Genomic DNA, 15,630 nt, shown 5'->3' with positions numbered 1-15,630 from the left:
TTTTTTGGATTTTTCTCCCACATTTTGGAATATCCGTACCTTGCATATAGGTATATCAGACCTTCCTGAACTGTATGATGCAACACAGTTATGCGTTATCTGCAGTGTGTCTACGTTCTGCACAAACGTAATGAGAAACCTCTATGCATGTGTGAAATAATCAATACACCATATAATTTTTAAAATATCAATGAATGATTTTCATGAGACATCTTGTGTCCCCATACATTTTATTATTACACTTTATGTATATGATTATGTCTATGTCTTTTATCAGGTTCAGTTTAGCCTCTGGTTGTGCCAGCAAAACTGAATTACGGAATCATGAAATGATATATGTCTAAAAGGTGTGTCACCAACATGAGATGTTTGAAAAGCTTGGAGGTAAATAATGAAATATTTTGTAGATGGGAGACAAGTCTAAACACAACACTCATGCATGTTTCATATACTTCTTATGACCTGAAAGTAATTATATACAATACTTTCAGTAATTTTGTGCAAGTATGTTGAACCATCAGAAAGCAAGGTATCCCGATTAGCCCCTGATGTGGACAATTTTGGGCTATTTTGGTATTCTGAGTAAGAGATGCTCAACCTATAATTGTGTTGTTATTAAACTGAGTCAATTTTATAGCTTGAAGGAAATTATACTAGTTTATAACAAAATTGGGAAAAAATCTGTTCCTAGTTTGAAAGTGTTATTTCTGTTTAATTGTGCAGTACATACTTTGAAAGTACAGTAGTTATACTCCAAAAACTTTGTTCTTGTTTTTATCAATTTTTATTAAAATTTTATTAATCCCAATTTTAGGTTTTTGATTCTAAAAGTAATTTGTAAAACGTAATTTTCTAGTTCTTTGAAATGTAATGTATTGTAATGTTTCATGTTGCCTGATGTTGATGTCTAATTGAATGTTTGTAGTTGTTTGCTGTGAAACGCTGAGTCCTCATGGGGAGATAGGGTGGGGTAGAAATAAAGTTTATTATTATTATTATCAGTGCCATAAACTATGTTGAATTGGTTGACACTCTTAGGAGATACTTACTGAAAAACTATTGCAAAATGTGCCTGCAGGATGTCCCGCAGAAACAACGTTTTTGCCATTTAATAAACTTTGTTGATGTTTTTATTAGGAAATGACATTTATAACCCAGGAAGAAAAATCGTGTTGCATACAATCTTTTCAGTAATGTTGCTGAAACATGAAACAAAGCACATTGAACCATTGGAAAACAAAGCGTCCCTCTTTCAGTCTCCCATGCGGAATTTTGGAGTATTTTGATATTCTGAATAAGATATGTTCAAGCTATAATTTTGTTAGGATCATAGAATAAGTTGCTGTGATTTTTCCGGGCTGTATGGCCATGCTCCAGAAGCAGTCTCTCCTGACATTTTACCCACATCTGTGGCAGGCATCCTTAGAGGTTGTGAGGTCTGTTGGAAACTAGGCAAGTGGGGTTTATATATCTGTGGAATGTCCAGCGTGGCAGAAAGAACTCTTGTCTGTTGGAGGCAAGTGTGAATGTTGCAATTGGCCACCTAGATTAGCATTGAATGGCCTTTCAGCTTCAAAGCCTGGCTGATTCCTGCCTGGGGGAATCCTTTGTTGAGAGGTGATTAGCTGGCCTTGATTGTTTCTTGTCTGGAATTCCCCTGTTTTTGAGTGTTGTTCTTTATTTACTGTCCTGGGAATATAAATGAAAGGAATGCCTTCCCTAATGAAATCAGAACAGCCCCCTCCATCCTGTCCTTTAGGAAAAACTTAAGACATGGTTATGGGACCAAGCATTTGAGCAATAATTCTAGCAGTGCAATAACTGAGAACTTTTTAAAGTATTGAGTAATGGGCTGATTCTGAACTACGATTTTGAACTTGTGTGATTTTAATTGTTGTTTTAGTAGTTTATGTTTTAATGTGTGATTTTAATTGTAATTGTATTTTTGGAATTTGTATGTTGGGCATCCAATTGTTGCCGGTTGTGAGGCTGTCCTGAGTCCCCTTCAGGGTGAGAAGGGTGGGACAGAAGTGTGGGGAATAAATAAATAAATAAATAAAACCAGGACAGTAAAAAAAAATAAGAACATGCAGAAAACAGAAGAATTCCAGGCATGAAACAATAAGGGCCAGCTAACACCTCCCAACAAAGGATTCCGCCGGGCAAGAAACAGCCAGGCTTTGAAGCTGCAAGACAATTCAAAACTAATCAAGGTGGCCAACTGCAACATTCACACTTGCCTCCAACAGCAAGAGTTCTTTCTCCCAATCTGGACTGTGCACAGCTAAATAAAGCTCCACTTGCCTAGTTTCCAATAGACCTCACAACCTCTTGAGGATGCCTGCCACAGATGTGGGCGAAACGTCAGAAGAGAATGCTTCTTGAACGTGGCCATAGAGCCCGGAAAACTCACAGCCATCCAGTGATTCCGGCCAAGAAAGCCTTCGACAACACATAAGTATGGTTGTTGTTAAATTGTGAGCCAATTTTGGGGGGAAAGCTGGACGCTGAGGATAAGAATACCACTGCTGTAATAATACTGTCATAGCCGCTTCCACAGGGTACAGAAGAGCCTTCTCTAGGATTCTTTCTATCTATCAGCCCTGGTGTGTGGGTGTGTTTTGTATCTGTGAGGATGCTCTGTTTATGGCTGCCTGAGGGAGTCCCTATACCTCAATGGTTACCTTGACGACGCTTCCTCGCGAGGGGCGGGGCGGCGAGGAGAGGCGGCGAGTCAGAAGAACGCGAACGCACCCCCCGCGGCCGCCGTAGTCGGAGCCAGAGCCAAGAGAAAACTTTACACCTCTTTACCGCGGCAAGGCGACACACAGCTACACCGGCGGGGGTTTCTTCGTTGGTGCTTGCAATTCTCGCGAGACGTGAGAGGAAAGGCGGGGGGGGAGGGAGAAAAAAAAAATGACCTGTCCCACGTGACAGGAAAAAAGCATGGGCCTGTGCGCGCGGGGTTGGGCGCGCGTGGGGCTTCCAGTCGCCCGCGCGGAGAGGGGCGGGTGGGGACCCTGGCGGGCTGGGCTCCGTCTCCACGGCAACGGCGGAGCGGCCTACCCAGGCGGGAGCACGGGCCCGCGATGGCGGCGGCAGCGGGAGGAAGAGTGGAGCCGCCGGAACAAGACGGTGCTGACTTACCTAGCAGCCGGAGTGGTGGGCATGGCGGGATTGTCCTACGCGGCGGTGCCGCTTTATCGGCTCTACTGCCAGGTGGGTGCCAAATTGTTTGTGAGGCCCGGAAAGGTGGGAGGGAGACGGAGCCCTCGAACCCTCTCCTCACACTTGCCTCTCAAGGTCGTTGTGCAGCCGAAGAAAAGGGCAGGAAGAGCCAAAGCAGGTGTGGGTAAACTTGGCCTCTTTAGGCGTTTTGGTCTCCAACTTCCACAATTCCTAACAGCCGGTAGGCTGGTAGGAATTGTGGGAGTTGAAGTCCAAAACACCCGGAAGGCCCAAGTTTGCCCATGCCTGACCAAGAGAGATCAGTAGGTAAAAGGCAGCCCCCAAGTTACGAACAAGATAGCTTCTGTAGGTTTTTCCTTGAGTTGAATTTGTTTGAAAGTCGGAACAAGTCCATTTTTAAAGTGTAACTCCAGCCAAATACAGTAGAGTCACTTATCCAAGCTAAACGGGCCGGCAGAACCTTATATAAGCGAATATCTTGGATAATGAGGGATTAAGGAAAAGCCTATTAAACATCAAATTAGGTTATGATTTTACAAATTAAGCACCAAAACATCACGTTATACAACAAATTTGACAGAAAAGGTAGTTCAATACACAGTAATGTTATGTTGTAATTACTGTATTTACAAATTTAGCACCAAAATATCATGATATATTGAAAACATTGACTACAAAAATGCCTTGGATATGCGAGTCTTGGATAAGTGAGACTGTACTGTATGTATTTATTGTTGGAGGTGGCAACCTTCTCAAGCCTCCTCTATTTAAAGTTTTGTCTGTTTTATACTGTGTCAGTTTATTTTCTGAAGTGTATGTCTTAGGTTTGCAGTTTTCTCAGCTCTGTGTACTTGAAGCAGTGGGAGGGGCTGCTGGTCATGTGACTGTTCAGAATGCATTTTAAAAGGATGACAGGAATGACAAGTGAGGTTTGAGTGTTAGAGTGCAGAAGGCAGTGTTAGGAGTTAGAAGACAGTTTTGAGCCTTGAGTCCTTTGGAAGTAGACTTATTAAAGAGAGCTGTACAGAGCAATATAGTTTAAAGATAATGTTAAAGACTAAGCAGTATAGTGGTGCAGTGGGTTAAACTTTTGTGCCGGCAGGACTGATGACTTGAAGGTTGGCTTGCTGACCTGAAGGTTGCTGGTTCGAATCCAACCCTGGGAGAGCGCAGATGAGTTTCCTCTATCAGTTCCAAGTCCAATCCGGGTCTGTCATTGTATCTTGAATCATTATAGTTGTGATTAATTCTGTTGCTATTGTTCAAAAGCCTGGTCCCATAACCAAGTTTTCACTTTTTTCTGAAAGGATAGGAGGGATGATGCTCCTACTGCAGCAGGTATTGTTTTAGGAAAGGGAGACATTTATCTACTTTTTTAAATAAGGGAGGATATTTCATTTAAGATTATGCTTGTATTTGTTTTGGAGAAAAGTGAAAAAGTCATGAAAGAGCTGTGTATGGCTGTGTGTTAAGAGAGGAGGAGTTTTTTTTTCTTCAGAATCTTGAACTCTGTAGTCACCCAGTTAAGTCAAATAATTAGAAAGTTATAACAGGCACAACTGTATATTAAACTGTGGAAGTTACTATTGTAAAGCGTGATTATGGGCTGTCATTTGAAAAGCTTGAAAGTTAGTTGGATAAATCAAGGTTAAAGCTAGCAGTGACTAATAGTCACATGACTTACACTACTTTGATGGTTAAAGGCATCTAAATACCAATTTGATGGGAAATAATGATGAGAGGAGGTTATTACTTTGCTATCCTAATAATTGAGTTTTTTATAATACAGTAGAGTCTCACTTATCCAAGCCTCACTCATCCAAGCCTCTGGATAATCCAAGCCATTTTTGTAGTCAATGTTTTCAATATATCGTGATATTTTGGTGCTAAATTTGTAAATACAGTAATTACAACATAACATTACTGCGCATTGAACTACTTTTTCTGTCAAATTTGTTGTATAACATGATGTTTTGGTGCTTGATTTGTAAAATCATAACCTAATTTGATATTTTTAATAGGCTTTTCCTTAATCCCTCCTTATTATCCAAGATATTCGCTTATCTAAGCTTCTGCCGGCCCGTTTAGCTTGGATAAGTGAGACTCTACTGTACATAAGTAGGTAAGTTTTGAATATTGATAAGCACAATACTTCTTTAAAGAGGTTTGTTAGACAATCAACATTACTCAGCAATTTCTGCTATACCTTTTAAAGTCATCTTTAAAGATGTGTCTTTAGCAAGACTGATTCTGTTTAAATCATTGGTTTGTTTCAGTTTGTTTTCAATTAGACTATTATTATTTTTTCCTTCTAAGGCTACTGGACTTGGTGGAACAGCAGTAGCAGGTCATGGTTCAGACCAGATTGAGACGATGGAACCTGTAAAAGATCGCATAATTAAAGTTACCTTCAACGCAGATGTACATGCAAGCCTTCAGTGGAATTTCAGGCCTCAACAGACAGAAGTATATGTAAGTGATTAAAAGATGTGGTTGTTGTTACTGTGTCCCTTCAAGTTGTTTATAATTTAGAGCAACTCCAAGGTGAACCACTCTGCTCTGTTAAATGCCAAAATACTGTCAAATAGAATAGTTCTTGCTCCCTTCCTCATTGTACTGTGTATCCACTGCACTTAATATATTCACTCAGGAGTGATGAATTCCTACTCAACTTCTATCTTGTTGACCAAGGTATCTTGATTCCTATGTCTTATTCTTGCATTGTGAATTGACATAGTTTTCCATTATTTTTGGTTGTTAGATTATACAATTATTCCCTTGCTGCTTCTTTCAATTGCAAGATTCTATGTTTTCTATTCCCCATTATGCTACCGTGTTTCCCCGAAAATAAGACCTCCCCAAAGAATAAGACCTAGCAGGGGTTTGGGGGGATTGCCAAATATAAGGCCTCCCCTGAAAGTAAGACCTAGCAACTAAGGCTGCAGCAGAGTTCCATTGGGAAGCATGGCTGCAGGGCAGAAGCAGCACTCATTCATACACCGGAGGGAGGGAGGGAGGGAGGGAGGGAAAGTGCTTGCTTTCTGTGCCTCCCTGCCTTGCCTTGCCTGTCCCCCAGCCGAGGCTTGAAAAACCTTCCGTGGCTGCTGTTTCTTCCTTCCTTCCGTCTCCCTCCTGGCTATGCTGCCTTGCTTCCCAGAGGCTTCTGATTGGCTCCTGGAGCCAGGGCAAGGGAGGGTGGGAGGGAGGGAAGGAAGAGGGCTTTCGTCCTGCTACTTTTGCTCCTTAAAGGTACAGGACGCATTGGGATTCTCCTCTCATCTTCCTATCCTATGCCATGAAACTGATTATTTTATACTATTATTCTATTGCCATATTATTATCATCATATTCTGTTACTATTATTATATCCCATTATTATATTATCCTATTAATATATTTTAAATTATTATATTATATTTTTCTATTATTATTATTATTATATCATTATATTATTATTCTATTATTATTCTATTATATTTTCATATTATTATATTATTATTCTGTTATTATTAAATTCCATTTTATATTACCCTATTAATATATTTTATATCATTATATTCTATACTATTATTCTATTATATTATCATATTATTATTTTATTATTATTAGCATATTCTGTTATTATTATATTTCATTTTATATTATCCTATTAATATATTTTATATCATTCTATTCCATTCTATTATTCTATTATATTATCCTATTATTATTATATTATTATGCTATTCTGTTATTATATTATCCTATTAATACCATATTATCATTTTCTGTTATTATTATATCCTATATTATATTATCTCATTAATATATTGTATATCATTATATTATTATATTATCATATTATTATTATAGTATATTATATTATTCATCATTCATGACTACATTGAAACTAGAATAGAGAGAAATCAGCGTGGAAACCTTGTGAAACCTAAATTGCAAGAGGTACCATAGATTGTTGTACATGTAAATAATGGTAGTAACAAGAAATTCTTGATAGGATTCATAGTTTGTCTGGTTTTGCTGGTTTGTGATGACAACTACTTTACAGTATATAATAAATGTTCATTTTGTTGTTCAACAATAAATGTGAGCTCTTCTTCATGGAAAAATAAGACATCCCCTGAAAATAAGACCTAGTGCATCTTTGGGAGCAAAAATTAATATAAGACCCTGTCTTATTTTCGGGGAAACAGGGTATTCTAAGCAACATTTTGTTTTAGTTTGTAAAATAAAAAGGAAGGCAGGTAAAAACGTACCTTTGCTGGTATGCTTATCCATTTATGGAATGATGGGGTAGGCTGCTGGGGATGGGGTGAGATTTTTGTGGGGCGGCAGGGAACTGTGTAGCTTTTAAGTGTAGTTTTACATGTACTGTATTTAAATGTTCTATGAAACAAAATATTAATTTTATATTAATATTTAATACATTTGATCTGTTTAAATGTATCAAGGCATACTTACTCTTAATTGCGTTGAGTCTCTGTATCAAAAGAAAGGTGGGATAAAAATGAAACCAATAACATAAAATCAAATCATGAGGGGTTTTTTGCCAATATTTTTTCAGAGGGGGCTTGTCTTTGCCTTCCTCTGAGGTTAAGAGAATGCGAATTGGCCAAGCAGGGACCCTGGTCTCCTGAGTCCAACACTCAAAGCACTTTACACCATGCTGGCTCTCAACATGGCAAGAATATTTAAGATATTTTTTTCTTATAATTCAAGCATAGAGTCTGCATGCTGTGCTGTAGTCTAGCAGTTCATTCAGGCTCTGTCTGTTGAACAGTAGGAGTCCATTGTTGGCACATTCTTTCTTATAATTTAGTCCCATTCTGTTCTGAATCCATTTACCGTTTATCTTGATTAGTATCTGTTATGAAACATTGAAAGCAAAAGTGAACATTTATACTATATAAAGCCTTGATGTTGCTTTGGATTTGCTGCACAATTATTGTTAATGTTTGTAGCTGTTTTGGTTGTAGTCAGCTTTGATTCATATTAAGTACAGAGTAACTTAATGGTATTGAGTTGCTGCCAGGGGCAAATCAAGATTGCCCCAGGCAACCAGACTCAACTCTGTTGGTGCTTCCCCTCTGCTGAGAGAATAAAAATATTAATTTTCCGCAGCGAAGGAAATACAGTGTGTCATTTTTGAATCCTTTTGACAGGAAAAGTGCTCTCAACACTGGGTGAGCCCTAGTGCTATGCTGTTTTCTTCGTTTGCACAGCACAGAAATATGCTGGGGAGATTTTATTAACTTAGTTGTCATGCATTTGTCTCCATGCTTCATCTGTCTGGAAATAAAACGTTTTCTTTGAATTCTCAATGGCTTCTTGATGTAGAACTATTTCACAATGCAACATTGGAGACATTGTAACACAGAAAGCCAACAAGTGCACCAGGTAGTTTGTCTCTGCTGAATGAGAATTAAGCATGTCAACCTAATCATCTGTAATTATAAGTACAGGCATAGTGATTCTGAATCAAAAGTTCATCTTGGTCGGGAGTGGAAAGCAACAAGATAACTTATAGTGTGATTTTATTTTATTTGGTTCCAGGTGGTTCCAGGGGAAACTGCATTGGCGTTTTACAAAGCAAAGAATCCAACTGATAAACCTATAATTGGAATTTCTACCTACAATGTAGTACCTTTTGAAGCTGGGCAATATTTCAACAAGATACAAGTAGGTGAAATACGTTTTCCGGAACAGATTTCTGCTGGTTAACCAAACATGTCCTAGTTATATTATAGTTGGAGTCCTCAGTATTAGTTACTGGAAACTTCACTCCCTCTCATAGTTTTTCCTCATAGCTTTTCTTCTTGACCCAGCTGCAGGTGGTATTTTGGTTGCACTGTTGCCTTTTTTATAAAACTTGAGTGGTTTGCAGTAGTTCAAAGTATTAATTTGCAAATTGATTATAAACTAATGGAATATTATGAACTACAGCAAATGCAGACATCATACTAACATTTCATTAACTACTTTATATTTTATGGGAAAGAGTAAATTTTTATTATTTAATAGCTACTATTTTTTTAAAAGCATTTTAAAAACATTTTGGCAAAGTATCTCCCCTAACATTAAAGATTATCTTTGAAGTGGACTGTAAAGGTAGTATTGGTTTAGCATTGAACTTTTAAAAAAAAACAACTTTTCTTTTCTCCAAACACCTAGTGCTTTTGTTTTGAAGAACAACGACTTAATCCTCATGAAGAAGTAGACATGCCAGTATTTTTCTTCATTGATCCTGAATTTGCAGAAGACCCAAGAATGGCTAATGTTGACTTGATCACTCTTTCATACACTTTTTTTGAAGCAAAAGAAGGACAGAAATTGCCCCTTCCAGGTTACAATTAATACTGCACCACCTGGAATGGATTCCTGTGCTCTTCAATACTGACGACCCGGAGACTATGGAGGAGGCTGCTGAAAAACAAAAACAAAACTGTGCTTCGGATGTTGAATAGTAACAGATGTGCCACTCTTTTGAAGATGCAATATTTAATTTTATACACAGCAACTATGATTGTGAATATAAATAAACAGTACTCCATGTATAGTATGAGTTAGTTTCATAACTCAATTCATAGGGGATGTCTTGGTATTGAAAACAGTGCTTTTGGAAGATTTGTATTTTAATAAGGGTTATTTGGAATCATTTGCAGAAATGCTAGTTGTAAATAAGGTGATGTGAGTTTATCTGTTCATACGTATGAGAAATAGCATTGTGTCAGACATTTTGTCGGGTTTTGACAAAAATGCAACTGATATAATATAATGGAATATATTGAAGCTCAACTATTCTGTACAGTCCTCTTAAAATTCTACTACCTAAATCCACATTCAACCTATTAACAACCTATACCACTTGTCTGTTGCTCATTTCCAGACATTATAACTCATGAGAAAACTTCCATCCTAGTAACCTCTGCTATTAAAGTGATTTTTGGGTGACATGCCAATACTTCACTTATGTTGTTTTCTTCATTGTTGCTTTGAAAGGTAATAATCTATTTAATCTGGGAATTACAGTGATGCCTCTTACAATGATGACTGCTTGACTAAGAGGATGTTACTGTCACACTCTTTCAGTGCTATTTAAAAAGGAATAGGTTTCCGATTGTTAACTGCATAGTGTTCTGATTTGGTGAGTGGCAATCATTGATGAATGTATAATGATTTAAACAATTGTTGCTTCATGCAAACAATGTGATGTTTTTGTTCTTAATGTACCCACAGGGAATGGTAGATGCCGGATAAATGTAGTTTTTGGCTGCTTGAGAGTTACTATCAAAAATATAAATAATACTATACCACATACCACAAAATGTATATTGACTTGATATTTATACTGAAATATAGTACAGTAGAGTCTCACTTATCCAACATTAACGGGTTGGCAGAATGTTGGATAAGCGAAAATGTTGGTTAATAAGGAGGGATTAAGGAAATGCCTATTAAACATCAATTACGTTACGATTTTACAAATTAAGCACCAAAACATGTTTTCCAACAAATTAACAGATAAAGCAGTTCAATATACAGTAACGTTATGTAGTAATTACTGTATTTACAAATTTAGCACCAAAACATTGCAGTGTATTGAAAACACTGACTACTAAAAGGCAGATTGTGTTGGGTAATACAGAAGGTTAGATAAGCAAAGGTTGGATAAGCGAGACTACTGTAGTTAAAAGCGAATAAAACAAATAATGATAAACTAAATGCAACACAATTTTACTGTATTATAAAAACAGCTTTGTGAATGCAGTATTTCTTGAATTTTTCCTTGGTTGTTTGAGCATTATGGTTAACTGAGAGTCTACTGTATTTTGAAGACATATAAAAGGTAACACTAGTGTTATTGCAAACATTATTGTACTGTGAAAACAAGGGTTGGGCAGGGATAGGATGTATCCTTAAAATATAACTTTTATAAAATGTATTACTTCTATTAAAGCAGAGGTGTACAACAAGCCCAATCAATGAATAATTATAACTTGCTGATAAGGTTGTGGAGGGGTAGTGTTTTTTAACTGGAAGGAACGACATGTTTTTAGGGAAATGTTTTGGATGAACCAAAGTCCTGTGTCTTGTTTAAATGGGGAATCAGAGTTCCTGGAGGCTTCCAAGAGTATTGTCCCTTTTTTGATCCAGTACTGTGCTAAAGGATTTGGCAAAGTGTTTCCAAATCCTATTTATTCCTAATATTCAATATGATTATAGTTTATGAAGGATCATACAAAGGGGAGTTTCTTGCAAATGTTGAGGTACATAAAAACTCTTAAATTTTAGAAGTACACTGTGGTATTTTAAACAGTCTAATGTGTCTTTGAGATTGTTGAGAAGAATACCACTTTGTTGTGTAAGAACAGTCACCCCTCCATATCCATGAATTCATCCATCCTATCCCCCCCTGAATCCCCCAAAGCAACGCTTGACTTTGCCATTTTATATAAGGGACACCATTTCACTATGCCGTTGTTTTTAATGAGACTTGGTTACAGGGCCGGCCGGAGATATTTTTAAATGTTAAGCGGGGGGCTAAAAAGCGCCCCCGCCACCGGCCCCGCCTCCCACGCCCTGGCCCCGCCCAGCGTGCCCTGGCCCCGCCTCCCACGCTGTGTGGGAGGCGGGGCCAGGGCGAATAGTGCGGGGGGCGGGGCCAGAGTTGGCCCCGCCCCCCGTGCCCTGGCCGCGACCAGGAAGTAAGGCCCGAATGGCCTAGCTGTGCTGTGCGCATGCGCACAGCACAGCTAGGCCATTTTGCCCTTAGTCAACAAACTAAGGGCAAAAATGGCCTATCTGGCAGTGCGCATGCGCACAGCCAGATAAGCCATTTTTGCCCTTAGTTTGTTACTAAGGGCAAAATGGCCTAGCTGTGCTGTGCGCATGCGCACAGCACAGCTAGGCCATTCGGGCCTGACTTCCTGGTCGCGGCCGGCGACCGCCCGGGCGATCGCCGGCCGCGACCAGGAAGTCAGGCCCGAATGGGCTATCTGCGCTGTGCCCGTGCGCACAGCGCAGATAGCCCATTCGGGCCTGACTTCCTGGTCGCGGCCGGCGATCGCCCGGGCGGTCGCCGGCCGCGACCAGGAAGTCAGGCCCGAATGGCCTAGCTGTGCTGTGCGCGTGCGCACAGCACAGCTAGGCCATTTGCCCTTAGTAACAAACTAAGGGCAAAAATGGCTTATCTGGCTGTGCGCGTGCGCACAGCCAGATAAGCCATTTTTGCCCTTAGTAACAAACTAAGGGCAAATGGCCTAGCTGTGCTGTGCGCACACGCACAGCACAGCTAGGCCATTCGGGCCTGACTTCCTGGTCGCGGCCGGCGACCGCCCGGGCGGTCGCCGGCCGCGACCAGGAAGTCAGGCCCGAATGGCCTAGCTGTGCTGTGCGCGTGCGCACAGCACAGCTAGGCCATTTGCCCTTAGTTTGTTACTAAGGGCAAAAATGGCTTATCTGGCTGTGCGCATGCGCACAGCCAGATAAGCCATTTTTGCCCTTAGTTTGTTACTAAGGGCAAATGGCCTAGCTGTGCTGTGCGCACGCGCACAGCACAGCTAGGCCATTCGGGCCTGACTTCCTGGTCGCGGCCGGCGACCGCCCGGGCGATCGCCGGCCGCGACCAGGAAGTCAGGCCCGAATGGGCTATCTGCGCTGTGCGCACGGGCACAGCGCAGATAGCCCATTCGGGCCTGACTTCCTGGTCGCGGCCGGCGATCGCCCGGGCGGTCGCCGGCCGCGACCAGGAAGTCAGGCCCGAATGGCCTAGCTGTGCTGTGCGCGTGCGCACAGCACAGCTAGGCCATTTGCCCTTAGTTTGTTACTAAGGGCAAAAATGGCTTATCTGGCTGTGCGCATGCGCACAGCCAGATAAGCCATTTTTGCCCTTAGTTTGTTACTAAGGGCAAATGGCCTAGCTGTGCTGTGCGCACGCGCACAGCACAGCTAGGCCATTCGGGCCTGACTTCCTGGTCGCGGCCGGCGACCGCCCGGGCGATCGCCGGCCGCGACCAGGAAGTCAGGCCCGAATGGGCTATCTGCGCTGTGCGCACGGGCACAGCGCAGATAGCCCATTCGGGCCTAACTTCCTGGTCGCGGCCGGCGATCGCCCGGGCGGTCGCCGGCCCGAATGGCCTAGCTGTGCTGTGCGCGTGCGCACAGCACAGCTAGGCCATTTTGCCCTTAGTAACAAACTAAGGGCAAAAATGGCTTATCTGGCTGTGCGCATGCGCACAGCACAGATAGGCCATTTTTGCCCTTAGTTTGTTACTAAGGGCAAAATGGCCTAGGTGCTTGGCGCGGGCGCGGGGATTGAAGCCCCGCGGGCCCGCGCCAACACCGGAGGCGTCGGTGGCGCTACGGGTCGCTGTCGACGCCTCGACAGCGCCCCTAGCAGCCAGCGCCCGAGGCGGCCGCGTCAGCGGCCGCCTAGTATCAACCGGCCCTGCTTGGTTAATAACAAGTTGGTATCTACAAGGGGTTCTGGAATTACAGTGGATACCAGGACAGAAAATAGCAGTCTTACCACTCCCTCTTAATGACTGATAACATTTATGGACAGCAGTGCCTGCAAGAATCTACACAACATTCCATTATAGCCCTATTTTTGTGGCTATCTTACTTGTAAAAATGCTGAAACAGCTTGATATTAGTGCTCAATAATGTGTCCGAGTCTCACAGGACACAGAGCCTAGAACCACGACAGCTTTGTGGGCTTAGTACAGCAGCTGGATACACACACAATATTAAGGTCTGTAATTACTCTGGCTAGTAATTACTGTGGATATTAGTCCTTCAAATGATATGTGTGAATATGAAAAAGGCCTTAATTTCCCCAGTGCATCCTGCAGCTGGTGTAGGGGTCATACCTTGCAGAGATGGGATTCCCATTTTAATAAAGGAAATTGCCTATGCCAGGCTGGTTCTCGTTCCCATTTAGTTGTCCCTTTTCTTCCTCTTGTACATCTCTATATTTGGTTGGCAACTGAGAGTGATGTCAGTGCAGCTAGTCCCCATTAAAAAAACACTATTAAAAAGCGCTGCACTTTAATGCCTATCCTTTTTACATCATCTATTCATCCGGTGTTCTTGTCTCATGTGATCACGAAGATCTTTCATGCCTTTTTCAATGTTCCTGCAGATTTTGCTGAAACTTACTTAGTCTAATTTTAAAATACTTTGAGCTACACAGTTCATCATTTTTTTGTCAGAGAAACGTTTTTGCCAATGCTCTTTCAACAGTCATTGTTTTGGCACTTAGGAGCTTTGGCTAAAGGCTCTCCCATTACATAGAAGTAACATGTTTCTGTGCTCCCAAGCATCAGGAAAAAAATATATAACAAGAACCAAAGAGAAAGTATCACAGAAGCTCATTTCAAAAGGTTTTTTAAAAAAACAAACTGTAGCCTCCTAATCCGATCCCTCTTTCTTGTGTGTGCATTGAGGAAACGTTATTGAATGCAGTCTTGTTTTCCTTATGATCCAATGAGAGATCACCCAGGTTTCCTGTTAAGATTCATTCCCTTCTGTGTCCCTTAGTTCCGTTCCACATTCATGTCTTACGAAAATCCTTCCTGAATTTTAGAGTTTGATCCTTGTGACAACCACCTGTGCACAAACACGCTCCATGACAAGTTATGGAAGGCTACATAAAGGGTATAATAAATATGCAACCATTAGAGTCAGCTTTCCCTTTGTCACTGTCTCACCCATTTGCCTTTCTCTCTCAGCTTCTCCTCTAGAATTTGCTTGCTTTTCGATAGATGTTTAAACTACCATCTTCAACCCTTTTCCACACAGCCTGGATATGGTTGAAAGTCCTCTTGACCAGATTCACCATGCTTCTGTCAAAGACAGTCTTCCCATTCTTCATGAGGTGTAGTGAAGTGTGGTCTAGCTATAGCTAGTAATAGTGAGAGACTGCAAAACATGTAAAGAAAGCCTGAAGGAGCTGGGTATGTTCAGCACAATGAAGAGAAGACAAGTGATACGAATGCACTTTTAAATACCTCAAGGGCAGCCACAAAGGGAAGGCAGTAAGACTATTTTCTGCTGCCCCAGAGCATATAAATGAGTTGAATGGATTGAAGATTGAAGAAGGTCAGATTTCAATTGAGCACTGGAAGGAACATCCTGATAGTAAGAGCAGTTCAGCAATTGAACCAATTGCTGAAAGAGGTGATGGAGTCTGCTTCTCTGGGCATTTCATAAAAAACCTGGACAGTTTCTTGGCGGGGGTCCTTTAGCTGGAGATCCTGCAGCAAGTGGACTTGATCCATACATATACTATGTAGCGAAGACTTAACAGAAAAGTCAGGGCAAAACTGGATGACCAAAGAACAAACCAACCAACAAAGTGGTGCCTACAGAGAATCGTATGTAAAAAGTGAAAGAGTGTCTTAAAACAACTGATGGAACCATCTATTTAGTAAAAACCCA

At 41.1% G+C, this 15,630-nt stretch overlaps 2 protein-coding genes across 2 annotated transcripts in view; one reads left to right on the top strand and one right to left on the bottom strand.

Moving 5' to 3' along the window:
• stxbp4 (syntaxin binding protein 4) overlaps nucleotides 1-2,823 on the bottom strand; it is a 152,290-nt gene extending 149,467 nt beyond the window's left edge. The window contains exon 1 of the mRNA XM_062970990.1: nucleotides 2,685-2,823. The gene's annotated coding sequence lies outside the window, so the exon portion shown is untranslated. The remainder of the gene's footprint in view (nucleotides 1-2,684) is intronic.
• A 123-nt stretch (nucleotides 2,824-2,946) lies between these two features.
• Nucleotides 2,947-11,162, top strand: LOC100566567 (cytochrome c oxidase assembly protein COX11, mitochondrial). The gene is made up of 4 exons (XM_003224274.4): nucleotides 2,947-3,219; nucleotides 5,506-5,661; nucleotides 8,743-8,868; nucleotides 9,361-11,162. The coding sequence occupies exons 1-4, from the start codon at nucleotides 2,947-2,949 to the stop codon at nucleotides 9,541-9,543; spliced, it is 738 nt and encodes a 245-aa protein (XP_003224322.1). The 3' UTR covers nucleotides 9,544-11,162.
• Nucleotides 11,163-15,630: the final 4,468 nt, after the last annotated feature.

The sequence above is a fragment of the Anolis carolinensis genome, chromosome 2, assembly GCF_035594765.1.
Source record: "Anolis carolinensis isolate JA03-04 chromosome 2, rAnoCar3.1.pri, whole genome shotgun sequence".
In the NCBI taxonomy this organism is placed as follows: Eukaryota; Metazoa; Chordata; class Lepidosauria; order Squamata; family Dactyloidae; genus Anolis; species Anolis carolinensis.
Note: the sequence above shows the minus strand (reverse complement) of the source record. Positions and strands in the feature narration are given on the sequence as shown.

Excerpts from the sequence above, each read along its gene's own strand:
- LOC100566567 (XM_003224274.4), top strand. The coding sequence starts at position 2,947 with ATGGGCCTGTGCGCGCGGGGTTGGGCGCGCGTGGGGCTTCCAGTCGCC. Across the intron at positions 3,220-5,505 it reads TTTATCGGCTCTACTGCCAG|GCTACTGGACTTGGTGGAAC; the intron begins GTGGGTGCCAAA and ends TTTCCTTCTAAG. Across the intron at positions 5,662-8,742 it reads CTCAACAGACAGAAGTATAT|GTGGTTCCAGGGGAAACTGC; the intron begins GTAAGTGATTAA and ends ATTTGGTTCCAG.